This window comes from Pseudophryne corroboree, chromosome 1 (assembly GCF_028390025.1).
Source record: "Pseudophryne corroboree isolate aPseCor3 chromosome 1, aPseCor3.hap2, whole genome shotgun sequence".
NCBI classification, from domain to species: Eukaryota; Metazoa; Chordata; class Amphibia; order Anura; family Myobatrachidae; genus Pseudophryne; species Pseudophryne corroboree.
The window spans coordinates 787,435,574-787,453,494 of record NC_086444.1 but is presented as its reverse complement, the minus strand read 5'-3'; the positions used below and the strand labels follow the sequence as shown (position 1 = coordinate 787,453,494).

Genomic DNA, 17,921 nt, shown 5'->3' with positions numbered 1-17,921 from the left:
TCTGTAAAGCGCTGCGGATTATGTGTGCGCTATATAAATAACTGATAATAATAATTCCCAAATTGCTGATCATGATATTAATATAGATACCTTACATAGCCCATAGATGTCATGAGAACTGTCAATATTTGTACGTCAATTTTCTTGTTAACAGTTTATATTTATATAGCACATACATATTATGTAGTGCAGTATTCAGAATATTTAGTCATTCACATCTGTCACTGTTTCAATGGAATTTGCAATCTACCTACTTTTTGGATATAGGATCTGCACCACTACTCAGGAAAATAAGATTTTAATTACCTACCGGTAAATCCTTTTCTCGTAGTCCATAGAGGAAGCTGGGGTCCACATTATTACCATGGGATATAGACAGGTCCCTTGGGAGCCATGTACACTTTAAGGGTTTAATAGTGTGGGCTGGCTACTCCCTCTATGCCTCTCCTACCAGACTTAGTCTTGAAACTGTGCCCGAGGAGACAGACATACTTTGAGAGAAGGAAATACACAGATAGTGGTGAGATTCACACCAGCTCACACATAACAGAAAAACCAAGCTAACCAGCTTGAAACAAGTCAGCAATGGCTGAACAATAGTACTTAACCAAGTAACAATGCAGTACTTAACTTAAGTAACAATTTCAGGAAAACGAAGCGCTGGGCAGGCGCCCAGCATCCTCTACGGAATACGAAAAAAGGATTTACCGGTAGGTAATTAAAATCCTATTTTCTCTTACGTCCTAGAGGATGCTGGGGTCCACATTAGTACCATGGTGATGTACCAAAGCTCCCAGTACGGGAGGGAGAGCGCGGAGGCTCCTGCAACACCGATTGACCAAACTTTAAGTCCTCAGAGGCCAAAGTATCGAACTTGTAGAACTTCGCAAACGTGTTCGACCCTGACCAAGTAGCTGCTCTGCAAAGTTGTAAAGCCGAGACACCCTGGGCAGCCGCCCAGGAAGAACCCACTTTACAAGTAGAGTGGGCCTTAACCGATTTTGGACACGGCAAGCCTGCCGTAGAATAAGCATACTGGATAGTAAACCTGATCCAGCGAGAAATCGTCTGCCTAGAAGCAGGACACCCAATATTGTTGGGATCATAAAAGACAAACAGAGCGACCGACTTTCTGTGACGAGAGGTTCTCTTCACATAAATCTTCAAAGCCCTGACAACATCCAAGGATTTTGAAGTAATTGAGGAGTCAGTAGCCACTGGCACCACAATAGGTTGGTTGATATGAAAAGCCGACACAACCTTTGGAAGAAATTGCTGACGCGTACTGAGCTCAGCTCTATCTTCATGAAAAATCAATTCCGACACACGTCTAGCAGATGCCAATGCCAAAAGTGTGACTGCCTCCCAACTGAGAAATTTGACTTCAACCTCCTGTAAAGGTTCTAACCAATCCAAATTAAGATCCCAAGGTGTCGTAGGAGGCACAAAGGGAGGCTGGATGTACAGAACCCCTTTCAAGAAAGTCTGAACCTCAGGGAGGACATTCAATTGTTTCTGGAAGAAAATGGACAAGGCCCAAATCTGGACTTTTATGGAGCCCAGGCACAGGCCCACATCCACACCTGCTTGCAGAAAGAGGAGAAACCATCCTAGTTGAAACTCCACCATAGAAAGCTTCTTGGATTCACACCAAAACACGTACTTTTTCCAAATTCGATGGTTATGTTTAGACGTTACTCCTTTACTAGCCTGTATCAGGGTAGGAATAACCTTGTTCGGAATGCCCTTCCGAGCTAAGATCTGGCGTTCAACTTCCATGCAGTCAAACGTAGCCGCGGTAAGTCTTGATAAGCGAACGGCCCCTCTTTCAGAAGGTCCTTACGAAGAGGAAGAGGCCTTGGATCTTCCAGCAGTAACTCCAGAAGATCCGCGTACCAAGCCCTTCTTGGCCAGTCCGGAGCAATGAGGATCGCCTGGGCTCTTGTTCTTTTTATTAGCTTGAGAATCCTTGGGATGAGTGGAAGTGGAGGGAACACATACACTGACTTGAACACCCGCGGAGTTACAAGGGCGTCCACCGCAACTGCCTGTGGGTCTCTCGACCTGGAACAGTATCTCCAAAGCTTCTTGTTGAGGCGGGAGGCCATCATGACTATTTGGGGCATGCCCCAAAGACTTCACCTCCGCGAACACCTCCGTGGTGGAGGCCCCACTCTCCTGGATGGGGATCGTGTCTGCTGAGGAAGCCCGCTTCCCAGTTGTCCACTCCCGGAATGAAGATTGCTGACAGTGCCACCACGTGTTTTTCCGCCCAGAGGATGAGTCTTGTTACCTCTGACATTGCAGCTCTGCTCTGTGTTCCGCCTTTTCGGTTTATGTAGGCCACTGTTACACTGTCCGACTGAACTTGATTGGCCTGATCTTTCAGAAGATGTGCCGCTTGTAGAAGACCATTGTACACGGCTTTTAGTTCCAGAATGTTTATTGGAAGGATGGATTTCAGACTTGACCACCTTCTCTGGAAGTTTTCCCCTTGGGTGACTGTACCCCAAACCTCTGAGACTTGCATCCGTGGTTAGGAGGATCCAATTCTGAATCCAGAACCTGCGGCCCTCTAGTAGGTGAGAAGTTTGCAGCCACCAGAGGAGCGAGATTCTGGCTTTCGGTGACAGACGTATCCTCTGGTGTATGTGAAGATGAGATCCCGACCATTTGTCCAGGAGATCCAGGTGAAAAGACCATGCATGAAATCTTCCGTACTGAAGAGCCTCGTAGGAGGCAACCGTCTTCCCCAGAAGGCAAATGCACTGATGAACCGATACCCGGGCTGGCCTCAGGACATCCCGGACCATTGTTTATATCACCAACGCTTTCTCCACTAGCAGAAACACCCTCTGCCAGTCTCCTTGTCGGCTCCAAATGCGACTTTGGAAGATTCAGAATCCATCCATGATCGCGGAGTAGTTGAGTTGAGAGAGCAATGCTTTGTAACAGCTTCTCCCTGGAAGACGCTTTTATCAACAGATCGTCCAGATATGGAATTATGTTCACACCCTGCTTTCGAAGGAGTAGCATCATCTCCGCCATGACCTTGATGAACATCCTCGGTGCTGTGGAGAGGCCAAACGGCAGTGCCTGGAACTGATAATGACAGTCCAGCAGCGCAAATCTTAGATAAGCCTGGTGAGGCGGCCAGATCGGAATGTGAAGGTGCGCATCCTTGATATCTAGGGATACCAGAAATTCCTTCTCCTCCAGACCCGAGATCACCGCTCTCAGAGACTCCATCTTGAATTTGAATTCCCTCAAATAAGGGTTCAATGACTGTAGGTTCAATATTGGCCTTACCAAGCTATCCGGTTTCGGTACCACAAACAGGTTTAAGGAATAACCCTTGTTTGTTAGGTGAGGTGGAACTGGAACAATCCTTTTTTAATGGCTTCCTGTAGGACAGCACTTTTTGTCAGCAAAGCTGGTAAGCCTGATTTTAAGAATCTGTGAGGTGGGAGTTCTTGAAACTGCAATCTGTACCCCTGGGTAACAATACCTTGTACCCAGGGGTCCAGGCATGATGACGCCCAGAAGTGACTGAAATTTCTGAGTCTTGCTCCCACCTGCCCGATCTCCAGGCTGGGAGGTCCACCGTCATGCCGAGGATTTTGAGGAAGCAGAACCAGGTTTCTGTCCTGGGAACCTTTTGGAGCAGGTTTTCTGGATTTCCCCCGACCTCCTCTAAAGAAAGTGGAAGGGGGTTTGGACTTTTTAACTTTCGCGGTCCGAAAGGACTGCATAGTAGACGTAGGATAAGATTTCCTAGTCGGCGGTGTCACTGAGGGAAGGAAGGTTGACTAACCCGCAGTTGCCGTGGAGACCCACACATTAAATGCTTCCACAAACAGAGCCTGACCTGTGAAGGGTAGGTTTTCCACACTTTTCTTGGATTCCGCATCCGCACACCATTGGCGCAGCCAGAGTCCCCTGCGTGCCGAGACAGCCATGGAAGAAGCCCTCGCATTAAGATGGCCAAGGTCCTTCATGGTCTCCACCAGGAAACCTGCAGAATCCTGTATGTGACGTAAAAACAATTCAATGTCACTTCTATCTATAGAATCCAATTCCTCTAGTAATGTGCCTGAACACTTTACTATGGCTTTAGAAATCCACACACAGGCAATAGTGGGTCTTAAAGCTACAACAGTAGCTGTGTATAGTAATTTGAGCGTAGTCTCAATCTTACGGTCAGCCGGCTCTTTTAAAGCGGTCGACCCAGGGACAGGTAAAACCACCTTTTTTGACAACCTAGATACAGAAGAGTCTACTACCGGCGGGATTTCCCACTTTTTTCCTGTCCTCCTCAGGGAAAGGAAAAGCAATGAGAACCCTTTTTGGGATCTGGAATTTTTTCTCTGGGTTTTCCCGGGATTTTTCAAACAATGCGTTTAGTTTCTTAGACGCAGGGAACGTATGGGAGGATTTTCTACTTGCTCAGGTACCTTATCAGTAATGTGTAAAATGTCCCTAATAGCCTCAGTCATGAGTTGCACCTCCTGAGCAAGGGATGAATCACCCCCCTATATATCCCCGGCACCGTCCCCTGTATCAGAGTCGGTATCTCTGTCAACTGTATTAACTGGGCAAGAGCACGCTTTTTAGGGTATACCAGTGGGGTCTTTGATGAGGTATTTGGAGCTGAATACGACAAAACCTCAACAGACTTTTTTAAAACCTGTGTTTCAGTCTTATTTTGAGCTATTCAAAAGGAAATCTGGGATATCATTCCCCTAATAGAATCCACCCATGGGGGTTCGGATTCAGAAGGCTGAGACAATACATTACAGTCCTGAGTACATGGGATAGACTCTTCAGGAGAAGATACACACTCTGCAGCACAAGATACAGAGTTCCTAGACATGGTTATGTGAGCTATACAAACACACACAGGATAATGCAGATACAGTTTCCCCCAGAGTACCTTCAGAGAGACACAGAGTATAAGGAGCCAGTCACACAGCGCTCCAGCAGGCAGTTAATACACTATAATATAATATTGATTGGTGGGACAGTACCACTGGTGGGAGCTGCAAGTAATTGGTATTTATGAATGAATTCAACAGATTTTGGTGGTTTATGTAAGCGCTGGGTTTTATATAAATTATAAATATTTTCTTAAAATTAATACACTAAACTGCCGGCGCTGACTGAATTATCTTAATAGATTGCATAGTGACAAATACACTCTCCCCCCCTGTCTATAACACCCTGGTACCGCAGAGGTATGTGGAGGGCAGCACTCCCTGTCAGCATCTCTTCAGTGTGATCTGCAAGAAGAAAATGGCACTGGTGAGTGCTGGATCTGCTCTGAGAAGCCCCGCCCCCTGTAATGGCGCTTCTTCCCGCTTTCACTGTTTATACAGGTTGAGTATCCCATATACAAATATTCAGAAATACGGAATATTGCGAAATACGGACTTTTTTGAGCGAGAGTGAGATTGTGAAACCTTTGTTTTTTGATGGCTCAATGTACACAAACTTTGTTTAATACACAAAGTTATTAAAAATATTGTATTAAATGACCTTCAGGCTGTGTGTATAAGGTGTATATGAAACATAAATTAATTGTGTGAATGTACACACACATTGTTTAATGCACAAAGTTATAAAAAATATTGGCTAAAATTACCTTCAGGCTGTGTGTATAAGGTGTATATGTAACATATGTGCTTAGATTTAGGTCCCATCACCATGATATCTCATTATGGTATGCAATTATTCCAAAATACAGAAAAATCCCATATCCAAAATACCTCTGGTCCCAAGCATTTTGGATAAGGGAGACTCAACCTGTACTGGCCTAAGGTGATTTGGCTGCTAACAGTGGGATTAGCCCCTGTTAGCATCTGTGACCAGTGTAGAGTATTTGCGCAGGCCCAGGGCACCCCTCACAGCGCTGCATAAGTACCGCTGAGCCCTCCAAATCGCAGCCGGTCAGAGCTGCGCTCCCACTCTTGTGCCGCCATTCTCGTCGGCAACCTGCTTACCGGATTGCAGGCGTCATACTCACCACTCTTCTTTCTTCTGGCTCTGTTAGGCGGTGGCGGCCGTGCTGCGGGAGCGAGCGGACGCCTCGTGGGCTTGCAATCAGCACCATCAGGAGCTCAGTGTCCTGTCAGTGGAGATAGAGAACTATTAACTTCTAAAGTTGGTTCCTACTCCCCCCCCTAAGTCCCACGAAGCAAGGAGGCTGTTGCCAGCAGCCTGCCTGTACCTAACACTCTTAGAAAAAAATAAAACTAGAAAAACTCCTAGGAGCTCCACTAGCTGTGACCGGCTCCACCGGGCACATTTTCTAAACCGAGTCTTTTAGGAGGGGCATAGAGGGAGGAACCAGCCCACACTATTAAACTCTTAAAAGTGCCCATGGCTACCAAGGGACCCGTCTATACCCCATGGTACTAATGTGGCCCCCTGCATCCTCTAGGACGTAAGAGAAAGAGGTTTCATGATTGTTTATGCTGCTTGTTTATGTTTACATCATTGTGGGGGCCGCTGGCTCTACCTGCATTGTGTATAGATGCCGTCCGCATCACATTGCATCTATTCATCTGCTGCTCTGGCGGTGACAGTCCCTCCCCCCAAAACTTTCCCCCAGCCGCAGGACACTGTAGCCCGCCGAGTGTGACAGTCCCACAAAAACGGGATTTGGGACTTATACTAGGTACAAAAGATGACCTCCTGACAGGTGTATACAGTATATTCAGTTACACCCAGGCCTGCACAGGGAGCATGTGTGCAATCACTGAATTGTGCCTACTGTATATGCAGGCTTGCTAGAATATTTAATCAGGGACACCTATACACAGGTTTTGTGGATGATTAAAGGCAGGTGAAATGCAGGCTTGGATGTAGCCAGCCACAGAACCTGTGTAAATCATAGGTGCCTTGGATTAAAGGGATATTACTGTATGTCAAGCCTACCTATGACAAAATGGTCTACTTACTAAGCATTGGAGAGAGATAAAGTACCAACCAACCAGCTCCTGCCATGTTACAGGTGTGTTTGAAAAATGGCAGTGCAACACTTATTGGTTGGTACTTAACTCTCTCCACTTTATCTCTTTCCAAAGCTTAGTAAATAGATCCCTTATTCCCTTTCCACCTCTCTGCTCAGAAGTATAAATGTGATTGAAATGCATACCTCCCTGCATTGCTGTACTAGCATGCACCCAGGTTCTGACCCTGCGCAGTGACAGTGTACGCAAAATACTCCGCATCAGTCCCCGCAATGCTAAAGACCCAAAAATTACACTTTATTGCAAAAAGTGTGTCAGTGTATATGAGTATATACAGGACTGGAATTGATTTTATAAATATTTGAATCAACCAGCCACAACTAGTGTGCTACAACCCAGAGGAAGTTTAGTACAGTGAGAGGCTGCATTATTCTACCTCTACTGCAGAAATATTGTCAGTACATTTACCAAGTAAATTATGCACTGCTTCTACATGAGCAGCTGCAGACTCATACATAGCACCAGATTAGCAGAGGAAAACTCCGCTTGTGACAAATACAGTAATGCTGTAACAGAGACGAGGCTGAAGTTAGCTTCTTATTCGGCCAGCTTCTTATTCACTTCTTATTCAAGCTCCAGCTTCTTATTCACTTCTTATTCGAACTCCAGCTTCTTATTCAGATCATTCAGTTTCGCAAGGGTTAATTAGTCTTCTGTCACAAATTTGACACCTGAAATCAACAGAGTAGGGTCCCTTGCATATGACCCACTTGTATTTTGCCTGGCCCAACACTGTTTTGGGCATGAAATACACTGGCAAAGTGGGCACACACACCATATTTTCCATTTTGAATAAGTAGCTGTAGTTTTGCAAGGGTTAACCAGTCTTGGGCCACAAATTTGACACCTGGAATCAACAGAGGGTGGTCAGTTACATATGACCCACTTGTATTTTGCTTGGCCCAACGCTGTTTTGGGCATGAAATACACTGGCAAAGTGGGCACACACACCATGTTTTGCTATTTTGAATAAGTAGCTGTAGTTTTGCAAGGGTTAACCAGTCTTGGGCCACAAATTTTACACCTGGAATCAACAGAGGGTGGTCAGTTACATATGACCCACTTGTATTTTGCTTGACCCAACGCTGTTTTGGGCATGAAATACACTGGCAAAGTGGGCACACACACCATGTTTTGCTATTTTGAATAAGTAGCTGTAGTTTTGCAAGGGTTAACTAGTCTTGGGCCACAAATTTGACACCTGAAATCAACAGAGGGTGGTCAGTTACATATGACCCACTTGTATTTTGCTTGGCCCAACGCTGTTTTGGGCATGAAATACACTGGCAAAGTGGGCACAAACACCATTTTATAAATTGCCATTTTGAATAAGTAGCTGTAGTTTTGCAAGGGTTAACCAGTCTTGGGCCACAAATTTGACCCATGAAATCAACAGAGAGTGGTCACTTGCATGTGACCCACTTGTATTTTGCCTGGCCCAACGCTGTTTTGGGCATGAAATACACTGGCAAAGTGGGCACACACACACCATATTTTCCATTTTGAATAAGTAGCTGTAGTTTTGCAAGGGTTAACTAGTCTTGGTCCACAAATTTGACCCCTGAAATCAACAGAGAGTGGTCACTTGCATGTGACCCACTTGTATTTTGCCTGGCCCAACGCTGTTTTGGGCATGAAATACACTGGCAAAGTGGGCACACACACCATATTTTCCATTTTGAATAAGTAGCTGTAGTTTTGCAAGGGTTAACTAGTCTTGGGCCACAAATTTGACCCCTGAAATCAACAGAGAGTGGTCACTTGCATGTGACCCACTTGTATTTTGCCTGGCCCAACGCTGTTTTGGGCATGAAATACACTGGCAAAGTGGGCACACACACCATATTTTCCATTTTGAATAAGTAGCTGTAGTTTTGTAAGGGTTAACCAGTCTTGGGCCACAAATTTGACACCTGAAATCAACAGAGGGTGGTCAGTTACATATGACCCACTTGTATTTTGCTTGGCCCAAAGCTGTTTTGGGCATGAAATACACTGGCAAAGTGGGCACACACCATGTTTTGCTATTTTGAATAAGTAGCTGTAGTTTTGCAAGGGTTAACTAGTCTTGGGCCACAAATTTGACCCCTGAAATAAACAGAGAGTGGTCACTTGCATGTAACCCACTTGTATTTTGCCTGGCCCAACGCTGTTTTGGGCATGAAATACACTGGCAAAGTGGGCACACACACCATATTTTGCCATTTTGAATAAGTAGCTGTAGTTTTGCAAGGGTTAACCAGTCTTGGGCCACAAATTTGACACCTGAAATCAACAGAGGGTGGTCAGTTACATATGACCCACTTGTATTTTGCTTGGCCCAACGCTGTTTTGGGCATGAAATACACTGGCAAAGTGGGCACAAACACCATTTTATAAATTGCCATTTTGAATAAGTAGCTGTAGTTTTGCAAGGGTTAACTAGTCTTGGGCCACAAATTTGACCCCTGAAATCAACAGAGGGTGGTCACTTACATATGACCCACTTGTATTTTGCTTGGCCCAACGCTGTTTTGGGCATGAAATACACTGGCAAAGTGGGCACAAACACCATTTTATAAATTGCCATTTTGAATAAGTAGCTGTAGTTTTGCAAGGGTTAACTAGTCTTGGGCCACAAATTTGACCCCTGAAATCAACAGAGAGTGGTCACTTGCATGTAACCCACTTGTATTTTGCCTGGCCCAACGCTGTTTTGGGCATGAAATACACTGGCAAAGTGGGCACACACACCATATTTTGCCATTTTGAATAAGTAGCTGTAGTTTTGCAAGGGTTAACCAGTCTTGGGCCACAAATTTGACACCTGAAATCAACAGAGGGTGGTCAGTTACATATGACCCACTTGTATTTTGCTTGGCCCAACGCTGTTTTGGGCATGAAATACACTGGCAAAGTGGGCACAAACACCATTTTATAAATTGCCATTTTGAATAAGTAGCTGTAGTTTTGCAAGGGTTAACTAGTCTTGGGCCACAAATTTGACCCCTGAAATCAACAGAGGGTGGTCACTTACATATGACCCACTTGTATTTTGCTTGGCCCAACGCTGTTTTGGGCATGAAATACACTGGCAAAGTGGGCACAAACACCATTTTATAAATTGCCATTTTGAATAAGTAGCTGTAGTTTTGCAAGGGTTAACTAGTCTTGGGCCACAAATTTGACCCCTGAAATCAACAGAGAGTGGTCACTTGCATGTAACCCACTTGTATTTTGCCTGGCCCAACGCTGTTTTGGGCATGAAATACACTGGCAAAGTGGGCACACACACCATATTTTGCCATTTTGAATAAGTAGCTGTAGTTTTGCAAGGGTTAACCAGTCTTGGGCCACAAATTTGACACCTGAAATCAACAGTGGGTGGTCAGTTACATATGACCCACTTGTATTTTGCTTGGCCCAACGCTGTTTTGGGCATGAAATACACTGGCAAAGTGGGCACACACACCATGTTTTGCTATTTTGAATAAGTAGCTGTAGTTTTGCAAGGGTTAACTAGTCTTGGGCCACAAATTTGACCCCTGAAATCAACAGAGAGTGGTCACTTGCATGTGACCCACTTGTATTTTGCCTGGCCCAACGCTGTTTTGGGCATGAAATACACTGGCAAACTGGGCACAAACACCATTTTATCAATTGCCATTTTAAATAAGTAGCTGTAGTTTTGCAAGGGTTAATTAGTCTTGGGCCACAAATTTGACCCCTGAAATCAACAGAGAGTGGTCACTTGCATATGACCCACTTGTATTTTGCTTGGCCCAACGCTGTTTTGGTCATGAAATACACTGGCAAAGTGTGCCCACACACCATATTTTACCATTTTGAATAAGTAGCTGTAGTTTTGCAAGAGTTAACTAGTCTTGGGACACAATTGTGAGACCTGCAATCAACAGAATGTGGTCACTTACATATCACCCACTTGTATTCTGCTTGGCCCAACATTGATTTGTGAATGAAATACGCTGGGAAAGTAGGCACAACCACCATATTATAATTTACCATTTTGAATATGTAGCTGTAGTTTTGCAAGGGTTAACTAGTCTTGGGCGACATATTTGATACCAGAAATCAAGGGTTAGATTAGCTCCTTATCGCACAGGGGAGTCATAGAGAGCCTATGTTGCGTTAAAGTTGTCTGAAGTCAGCTCTTATCCTTGCTTGAAGGAAGCTATACTCAGCAGGATTGGGGTGACGGGTCCCAGCAAAGCCCAAGAATATTATGAGTTGCAGCTGAACCCATCTGAGCCTCCAGTGGTCAAACTGGCATAATTGGCCAAACTGAGTAAAACCTGGTTACAGATAAAAATTCTTCTTAGTGGGCAGTGGAAGTGATGGCTCTAGACCAGGCTATACGGGTATCAGACCGTGGTGTAAAACACTGGGCCTTTGCAGGCTGACCCCCAGACAATTGAGGAGCTAGCAGTGGTGATTGAGAGGTACCTGACCCTGGGAAATTTTAATAAAGCCAAGCAAGGGTTACAGCCAGTACCTAAGCCCAATAAACAGCCCATCTCCAGTCATATGTTTTGAGTGCAGAGAGCCCAGTCATGCACAGCGGTACTTCCTAAAGCAGGGTGAGCTTGTGGATTGCAGCTCAGGGAAAACAGTACAACCTGTATTCAGTATGGCGCCTGGAATTATTTCCCCAGCTGAAACTACCATTTCATCTGATGGTACAGATTGAAGGCTGGGATATCTGGGCCTTGGTTGATACTGGCAATGAATTGTCTATCATCTCTGCTAACCTGGTTCTTCCCGGGTCTGGCCAGGTTGTGCTTCTGGTAAAGATGCTATGTATACTTGGTGACATAGAAGAATGCCCATGAGTGCACCTGCCGGTGGTGATTAAAGTAAGACCAGTAAAAATGGTAGTCACAGTAGCTTCCAAACCTCTTTATCCACTAATCCTGGGCCAGGACTTCCCACTGTTGCAGGAGTTTGTTACCTGGCATGACATTGGCATACAGACAAAGGTTAAGCTGTCGCAGGGGCCAAGATCTACTGGAAGCCAAGGTTGTATGACTGTAAAGCCCTCTCTTGCCAGTGAGATTGAGACACATTAGTCCCCCATTTGCGAAAGAGTGTCTTTGCAGGACTTTAGGCGAGATCAACATAACGATGGCAACTTGTCTAATACTTTTTAAAATGTGGTAGTGGTAAATGGTAAGGTAAACTCTGCTTTACCACCTGAAGGTGTACCTTACTTTATGTGAAAAACAATTTTTTTTACCTTGTAACTTATTTGCAAGGTAAAAGGGTAGACCAGTTGCTGATTCCCCGAAAACACGAACAGCTGGTACTGAGGGCGGCTCACATGCATTTATGGGGTGGCCATTTAGGGGAGAGGAAAACTCTCTAGCGTATTCAGCTATGTTTCTCCTGGCCAGGCATTCATGCTGCAGTAAAAGAATATTGTCAGGAATGCCCAGTGTACTAAAAGAATGCACCCCAGACAGAATTTAGGGCGACCTTGGTTTTCCTGACTATAATTTCCATGCCTATTGGACCAATTTTTATAGATCTGATGGGGCCAGTAGAAAAATCGGATCATGGGCATCAGTATATATTGGTGACGGTGGACTACTCCACCGGGTACCCGGAGGCCATACCACTATGTAACATGAAATCTAGCACTATTGTCCAGGAGTTCTTGATGCTGTATACCCGTCTAGGAATACCAATAGAGGTCCTGACCGACTAAGGTACCCCTTTTGTGTCTAAATTAATGAAATACCTGTGTCGCCTGTTAAAGGTGGATAGAATTACCATTTCGGTTTACCACCCGCAGACAGACGGCTTGGTTGAATGCTTTAACAGAACCCTTATGCAGATGATGAAAAGGGCAGTGTCACAGGAGAAGCGAGATTAGGACCTACTCTTACCTTAGCTAATGTTGGCAGTTTGAGAGGTACCCCAAGCCTCTTTTATTATTATTATTATTATTATTATTATTATCCTTTATTTATATAGAGACTTTATATAGAGACTGTATGGGGTTTAGACCCTTCAAACTCCTCTATGGTAGACAACGCAGAGGGATACTAGATCTATTAAAAGATGGGTGGGAGCTGCAATTGTCCCAAGGGGATGCGGTTAAGATCCCGACGGACGGAATCCCGGCGGTCGATATACCGACGCCGGAACCCCGACCGGCACAATCCCGACATATTCTGCCTCCGTGGGTGTCCATGACACCCATAGAGGGAGAATATAAAAGTGTGCTGAGCATAGCAAAGCACCGTGCCTGCAGCGTGGCGAGCAAAGCGAGCCCGCAAGGGGCTGCGTTCTGCTCGCCACCCCTGTCGGGATTGTGTGGTCGAAATTCCGGCGTCAGTATTTCGACCGCCGGGATCCCATCCTGCGGGATTTAGTACTGATCCCGTCCCAAGAGCCTAACATCGTTCAGTTTGTGTCCCAATTGTATGGCTGTCTAAGGCAAATTGCGCCACTTCTGACCAAGCATATGGCAAGAGCTCAACAGGATCAAAAACGCAGTCATGGCGTTACTGCTGTCAACCGGACTCTCAATAGGGGCAACAAGGTACTGATACTTGTGTCTAGGTACGGCAGGAAGGTAGAAGGAAAGAGGTAAAAGTCTACCATGTTGAAGCCTTGGAAAGTGCCAGTCAATCCCTCTTTAGTGGCCATGAAAACCCCAGAATGTCAGGTGCCTACTGAAGTAACTTTGAGTCCTAGCCAGAAACAAGAAGTGGTAAACTTAGTAGCACAGTACCAGGTTGTGTTCTCTGCCCTTCTGGGGAAAACTCAAATCATACAGCATGACAATGTTACTCCACCCAGGGGGGTGATAAAACAAAGGCAATATTGTATATCTGAGGCCCAACAGGCAGCAGTAAAACGGGAACTGGAAGTGATGCGGCGCTTGGGGGTCATAGAGTAGTCAAACAGTGAATGGAATAATCCCATTTTTTTTAGAGCCCAAGCTTTTTGGAGCTTTGAGATTCTGTAATGACTTCAGAAAGTTAAATAAAGTTCCTCGGTTTGATTCCTATCCTATGCCCCGGGTTGATGAACTTAGCAATAAGCCAGTATCTAACTACGCTAGATTTACTGAAGGGGTACTGGCAAATTCCTCTGATGGAAGCTGCCAAAGCAACAACAGCCTTCTCTACCACAGTGGGTTTGTTCCAGTCGCACCTTCCAAAGGTGGATGCAGTGTTACAGTCTCTACAGGCAAAAGGGTTCACAGCTAACCTGGAGAAGTGTGCCATCATATCTGTGGAGGCAAAGTATCTGGGGTATATTGTATGCCAAGGGTAAGTTAAACCTCAACCTAGCAAGGTGGTAGCAGTCTTCACATGGCCTAAGCTAAAATGTATGTCGCAACTCAGGATATTCTTTGGTCTGGTGGGCTATTATCGTAGGTTCAGGGGTGGAACTTGCAGCGGTGCAACCGGCAGGGCCCCTCCACGATGAAGGGGCCCACAGCCGGAGGCACTCATTACATGTCACCTGCCGGCGCGCTGCAAGCTGCCGCTTCCCCTTAACAGAATGAGGCTGAGCTGGTGTGCAGAGCTGCAGTCTGGCCAGAGGGGGAGGAGGATGCAGTGGAGGAGTCTGGAGAAGGAGAAGGGGCCATCTTCCCCTCTCATTCACGGGCAGCCCAGCTGTTTCTTTTTGCTAGCCGAGCCGGAGCATCACGTGACCATGCGGCTAAACTGTAGAGTATCTGAGGTAGTGCAGCAGCATTCCTTGTAAAGGCGGTCAGGCAGCTGTGTGTTTATTTATTTTTATTTTATTATACATTTTTCTAATTGTACATTTCATCCTGCAAACTCAGAATCGCGGACCTCGAAGAGGCGGAGCCTACATTGAGGGGGCGGAGATTGGGAGGTGGTGGGCGGGGTTGTTACAGTAAGCTGGTCTCTCTGCAAATAGTAATGGTGACTGTGCAGTGACATATAACATACAGCACAGCATAGAGTGACCCCACTAAGGCAGCCAGGCACAGGGTCATGTGTTGTCACCCAGGGTGCATGTGCTGCTGCTGGCTGCATGATGCATAGTGTGGGCATCTGTCTCCATGGGCCTTGTGTATCCTTGTACAAAGGAATTGTCCCATCTTTATACAGTGAGAAGTCTCCTGAGTTTTTGTGGGAGTTGGATACAATTGGCCGACAGTTATCATATTGATATTCATTATGTCGACATAAAGAACTGTCAACAAACAGTCCCTTGTGATATAGCAGTTTCGTACTTTAGACCGGTGACAGCAGTGCCTTTTTCTGGATCACATTGCATTGGCGATGTCTCAGCAGTGTTCTGGTGAGTATTTTCCCCATTATCCCTAATCCCTAAACCTTTCCCTAGTAGCTAACCTTAACCTTTACCCCTCCCCACAGCCTAACCCTAGCCACCACCCCAGTGCCTCACCCCCCCCCCCCCAGCAGCCTAACCCTAAAACTTGACCGTAGTGCCTACTATATTGGCGTTACGTGTAAAAGGAGCTCTACTGTGTGGCGTAATGTGTATAAGGAGCTCTACTGTGTGGCTTAACCTGTATAAGGGGTATTACTGTGTGGTGTAACGTCTATAAGAAGCACCACTGTGTGGCGTAACGTGTATAAGGAGCACTATTGTGTGGCGTAAAGTGTATAAGGACCATTACTGTGTGTTGTAACGTGTATAAGGAGCTCTACTGTGTTGCGTAACATGTATAAGGAACAGTACTGGGTGGAGTAACGTGTATCAGGAGCACTACTGTGTGGTATAACGTATATTAAGATACTACTGTGTGGCGTAACATGTATAAGAGGCACTACTGTTGTAATATGTATAAGGAGAACTACTGTGTGGCGTAACGTGTAGAAGGAGCTCTACTACGTGGCGTAATGCGTATAAGAAGCAGTACTGTGTGGCATAACGTGTTTCAGGAGCACTACTGTGTAGCGTAATGTATATAAGGAGTACTACTGTTCAGTGTAATGTAATGTAAATCGGTGTAATGTAATAAGGTTGCACTACTGTGTGGCATAATTTGAATTGGTGGTACTATTGTGTGCCCACACCCCTTTTCAATGAGACCATGCCCTATTTTTTGACACACGTTTTGGATCTTGGGCGGGCTGGGGGAACGCATTTTGTTGCACCTCGGCCCACCATGGTCTTGTTCCGCCACTGCGTAGGTGCATGCGCGAATTTGCCACAGGGCAGCATCATTCACTGAATGTCTGAGGAAACAGTCCCCAGACAAGATCTAATCACAGATGTGCTAAATGTAGCACATCTACAATCATGTACTCTGACATGCGGGTGGATGCCCAGCACAGGGCTGGTCCGCCCTGCATGACTGGCCCTAGCCCCCCCCATCCCCCTCGCACAGGTACAAAACCATTGCACGGTGTCGATGATTTTGTACCTGATGAGTAACTCCCTGCAAACGAAGCTCCTGCACGCTGGCAGTCCGCTACTCGCCACATCCCGGGTCGCAGAGTCTGTGTGTAACACCACGCATCTGCATTGGGCCGCCCCCCAACGGTCCAGACAGGCCACCGTTGTCCGGACCGTGGTTCTAAAGCCGGTGGCATGCCCCTTCCCACCACATGACCACCTCTGCCTGTCAATCAGGCAGAGGCGATCGAAGCCCTGAGATGCTGATGGAATCTCACTGGGCTCCCGGATTGCGCACGCGCAGGGCGCACTCCACAAAGTAATTCAGACTGCGATCGCTGCTGCTGCAGTGATGCAGTCTGAATTACCCCCTAAGCCCGCAGAGACTACATTGCAGAATTTAAGAAAAGCTTTATGCGCAGAGCCTGTATTGATAGGCTCCTGATTCCAGGTGTCAAATTTGTGGCCCAAGACTAGTTAACCCTTGCAAAACTACAGCTACTTATTCAAAATAGCAATTTATAAAATGGTGTTTGTGCCCACTTTGCCAGTGTATTTCATGCCCAAAACAGCATTGGTCCAAGCAAAATACAAATGGGTGATATGTAAGTTACCACCCTCTGTTGATTTCAGGGGTAAAATTTGTGGCCCAAGACTAGTTAACCCTTGCAAAACGACAGCTACTTATTCAAAATGGCAAAATATGCTGTGTGTGCCCACTTTGCCAGTGTATTTCATGCCCAAAACAGCGTTGGGCCAAACAAAATACAAGTGGGTGATATGTAAGTGACCACCCTCTGTTGATTTCAGGTGTCAAATTAGTGGACCAAGACTAGTTAACCCTTGCAAAACTACAGCTACTTATTCAAAATGGCAAAATAAGGTGTTTGTGCCCACTTTGCCAGTGTATTTCATGCCCAAAACAGCGTTGGGCCAAACAAAATACAAGTGGGTGATATGTAAGTGACCACCCTCTGTTGATATCAGGTGTCAAATTTGTGGCCCAAGACTAGTTAACCCTTGTAAAACTAAATTTTTTGAATAAGAAGCTGGAGCTCGAATAAGAAGTGAATAAGAAGTGAATAAGAAGCTGGCCGAATAAGAAGCTAACTTCAGCATCGTGTAACAGAGTACATCCCCACACATACCCGAAGCAATCCGTTCCCAGTAGTTTTCTGTACGTCCGACCTTTGGCCCGTCAGCAATCATGTGACACAGGGGAGATGAGCGCCTGTGCCTGCAGTCTGCAGAGCTTGAGGAGAAGAACCCAGTGTGTGCACTACTCGCGGCGGCAGAATTGGGTGACACCTAGTGGGTAATGTGTGGTATGTTTATTTCATTAACTAGTCTTAACAGTCCAGAAGATGAGCTTTGATAGATAGATAGATAGATAGATAGATAGATAGATAGATAGATAGATAGATAGATAGATAGATAGATAGATTCCAAAATCTGACACTCGTGGGAACCTACTGGTTACTTTGCCGGGTGCTCTCCAGTGCTCCAATGTAAGCTGCTGCAGGCTAACAAAGTATA

The 17,921-nt window shown here is 45.7% G+C and overlaps 1 protein-coding gene across 3 annotated transcripts in view; it reads right to left on the bottom strand.

The window, feature by feature from the left end:
* The window catches only part of BDH2 (3-hydroxybutyrate dehydrogenase 2), a 74,647-nt gene extending 57,006 nt beyond the window's left edge, over positions 1-17,641 (bottom strand). Inside the window, exons 1-3 of one of the 3 annotated variants that reach the window (XM_063918205.1) lie at positions 17,534-17,608; positions 6,023-6,124; positions 5,228-5,279 (exon numbers count right to left, since the gene is read on the bottom strand). Coding sequence is in view for 1 of the 3 variants with exons in the window: in XM_063918196.1 (XP_063774266.1) it covers positions 17,534-17,594 (61 nt within the window). In the remaining 2 variants the exon portion in view is untranslated. Of the gene's footprint in view, positions 1-5,227; positions 5,280-6,022; positions 6,125-17,533 lie in introns of all 3 variants that reach the window. The other 2 variants (XM_063918215.1, XM_063918196.1) reach the window with 2 other exon arrangements.
* Positions 17,642-17,921: the final 280 nt, after the last annotated feature.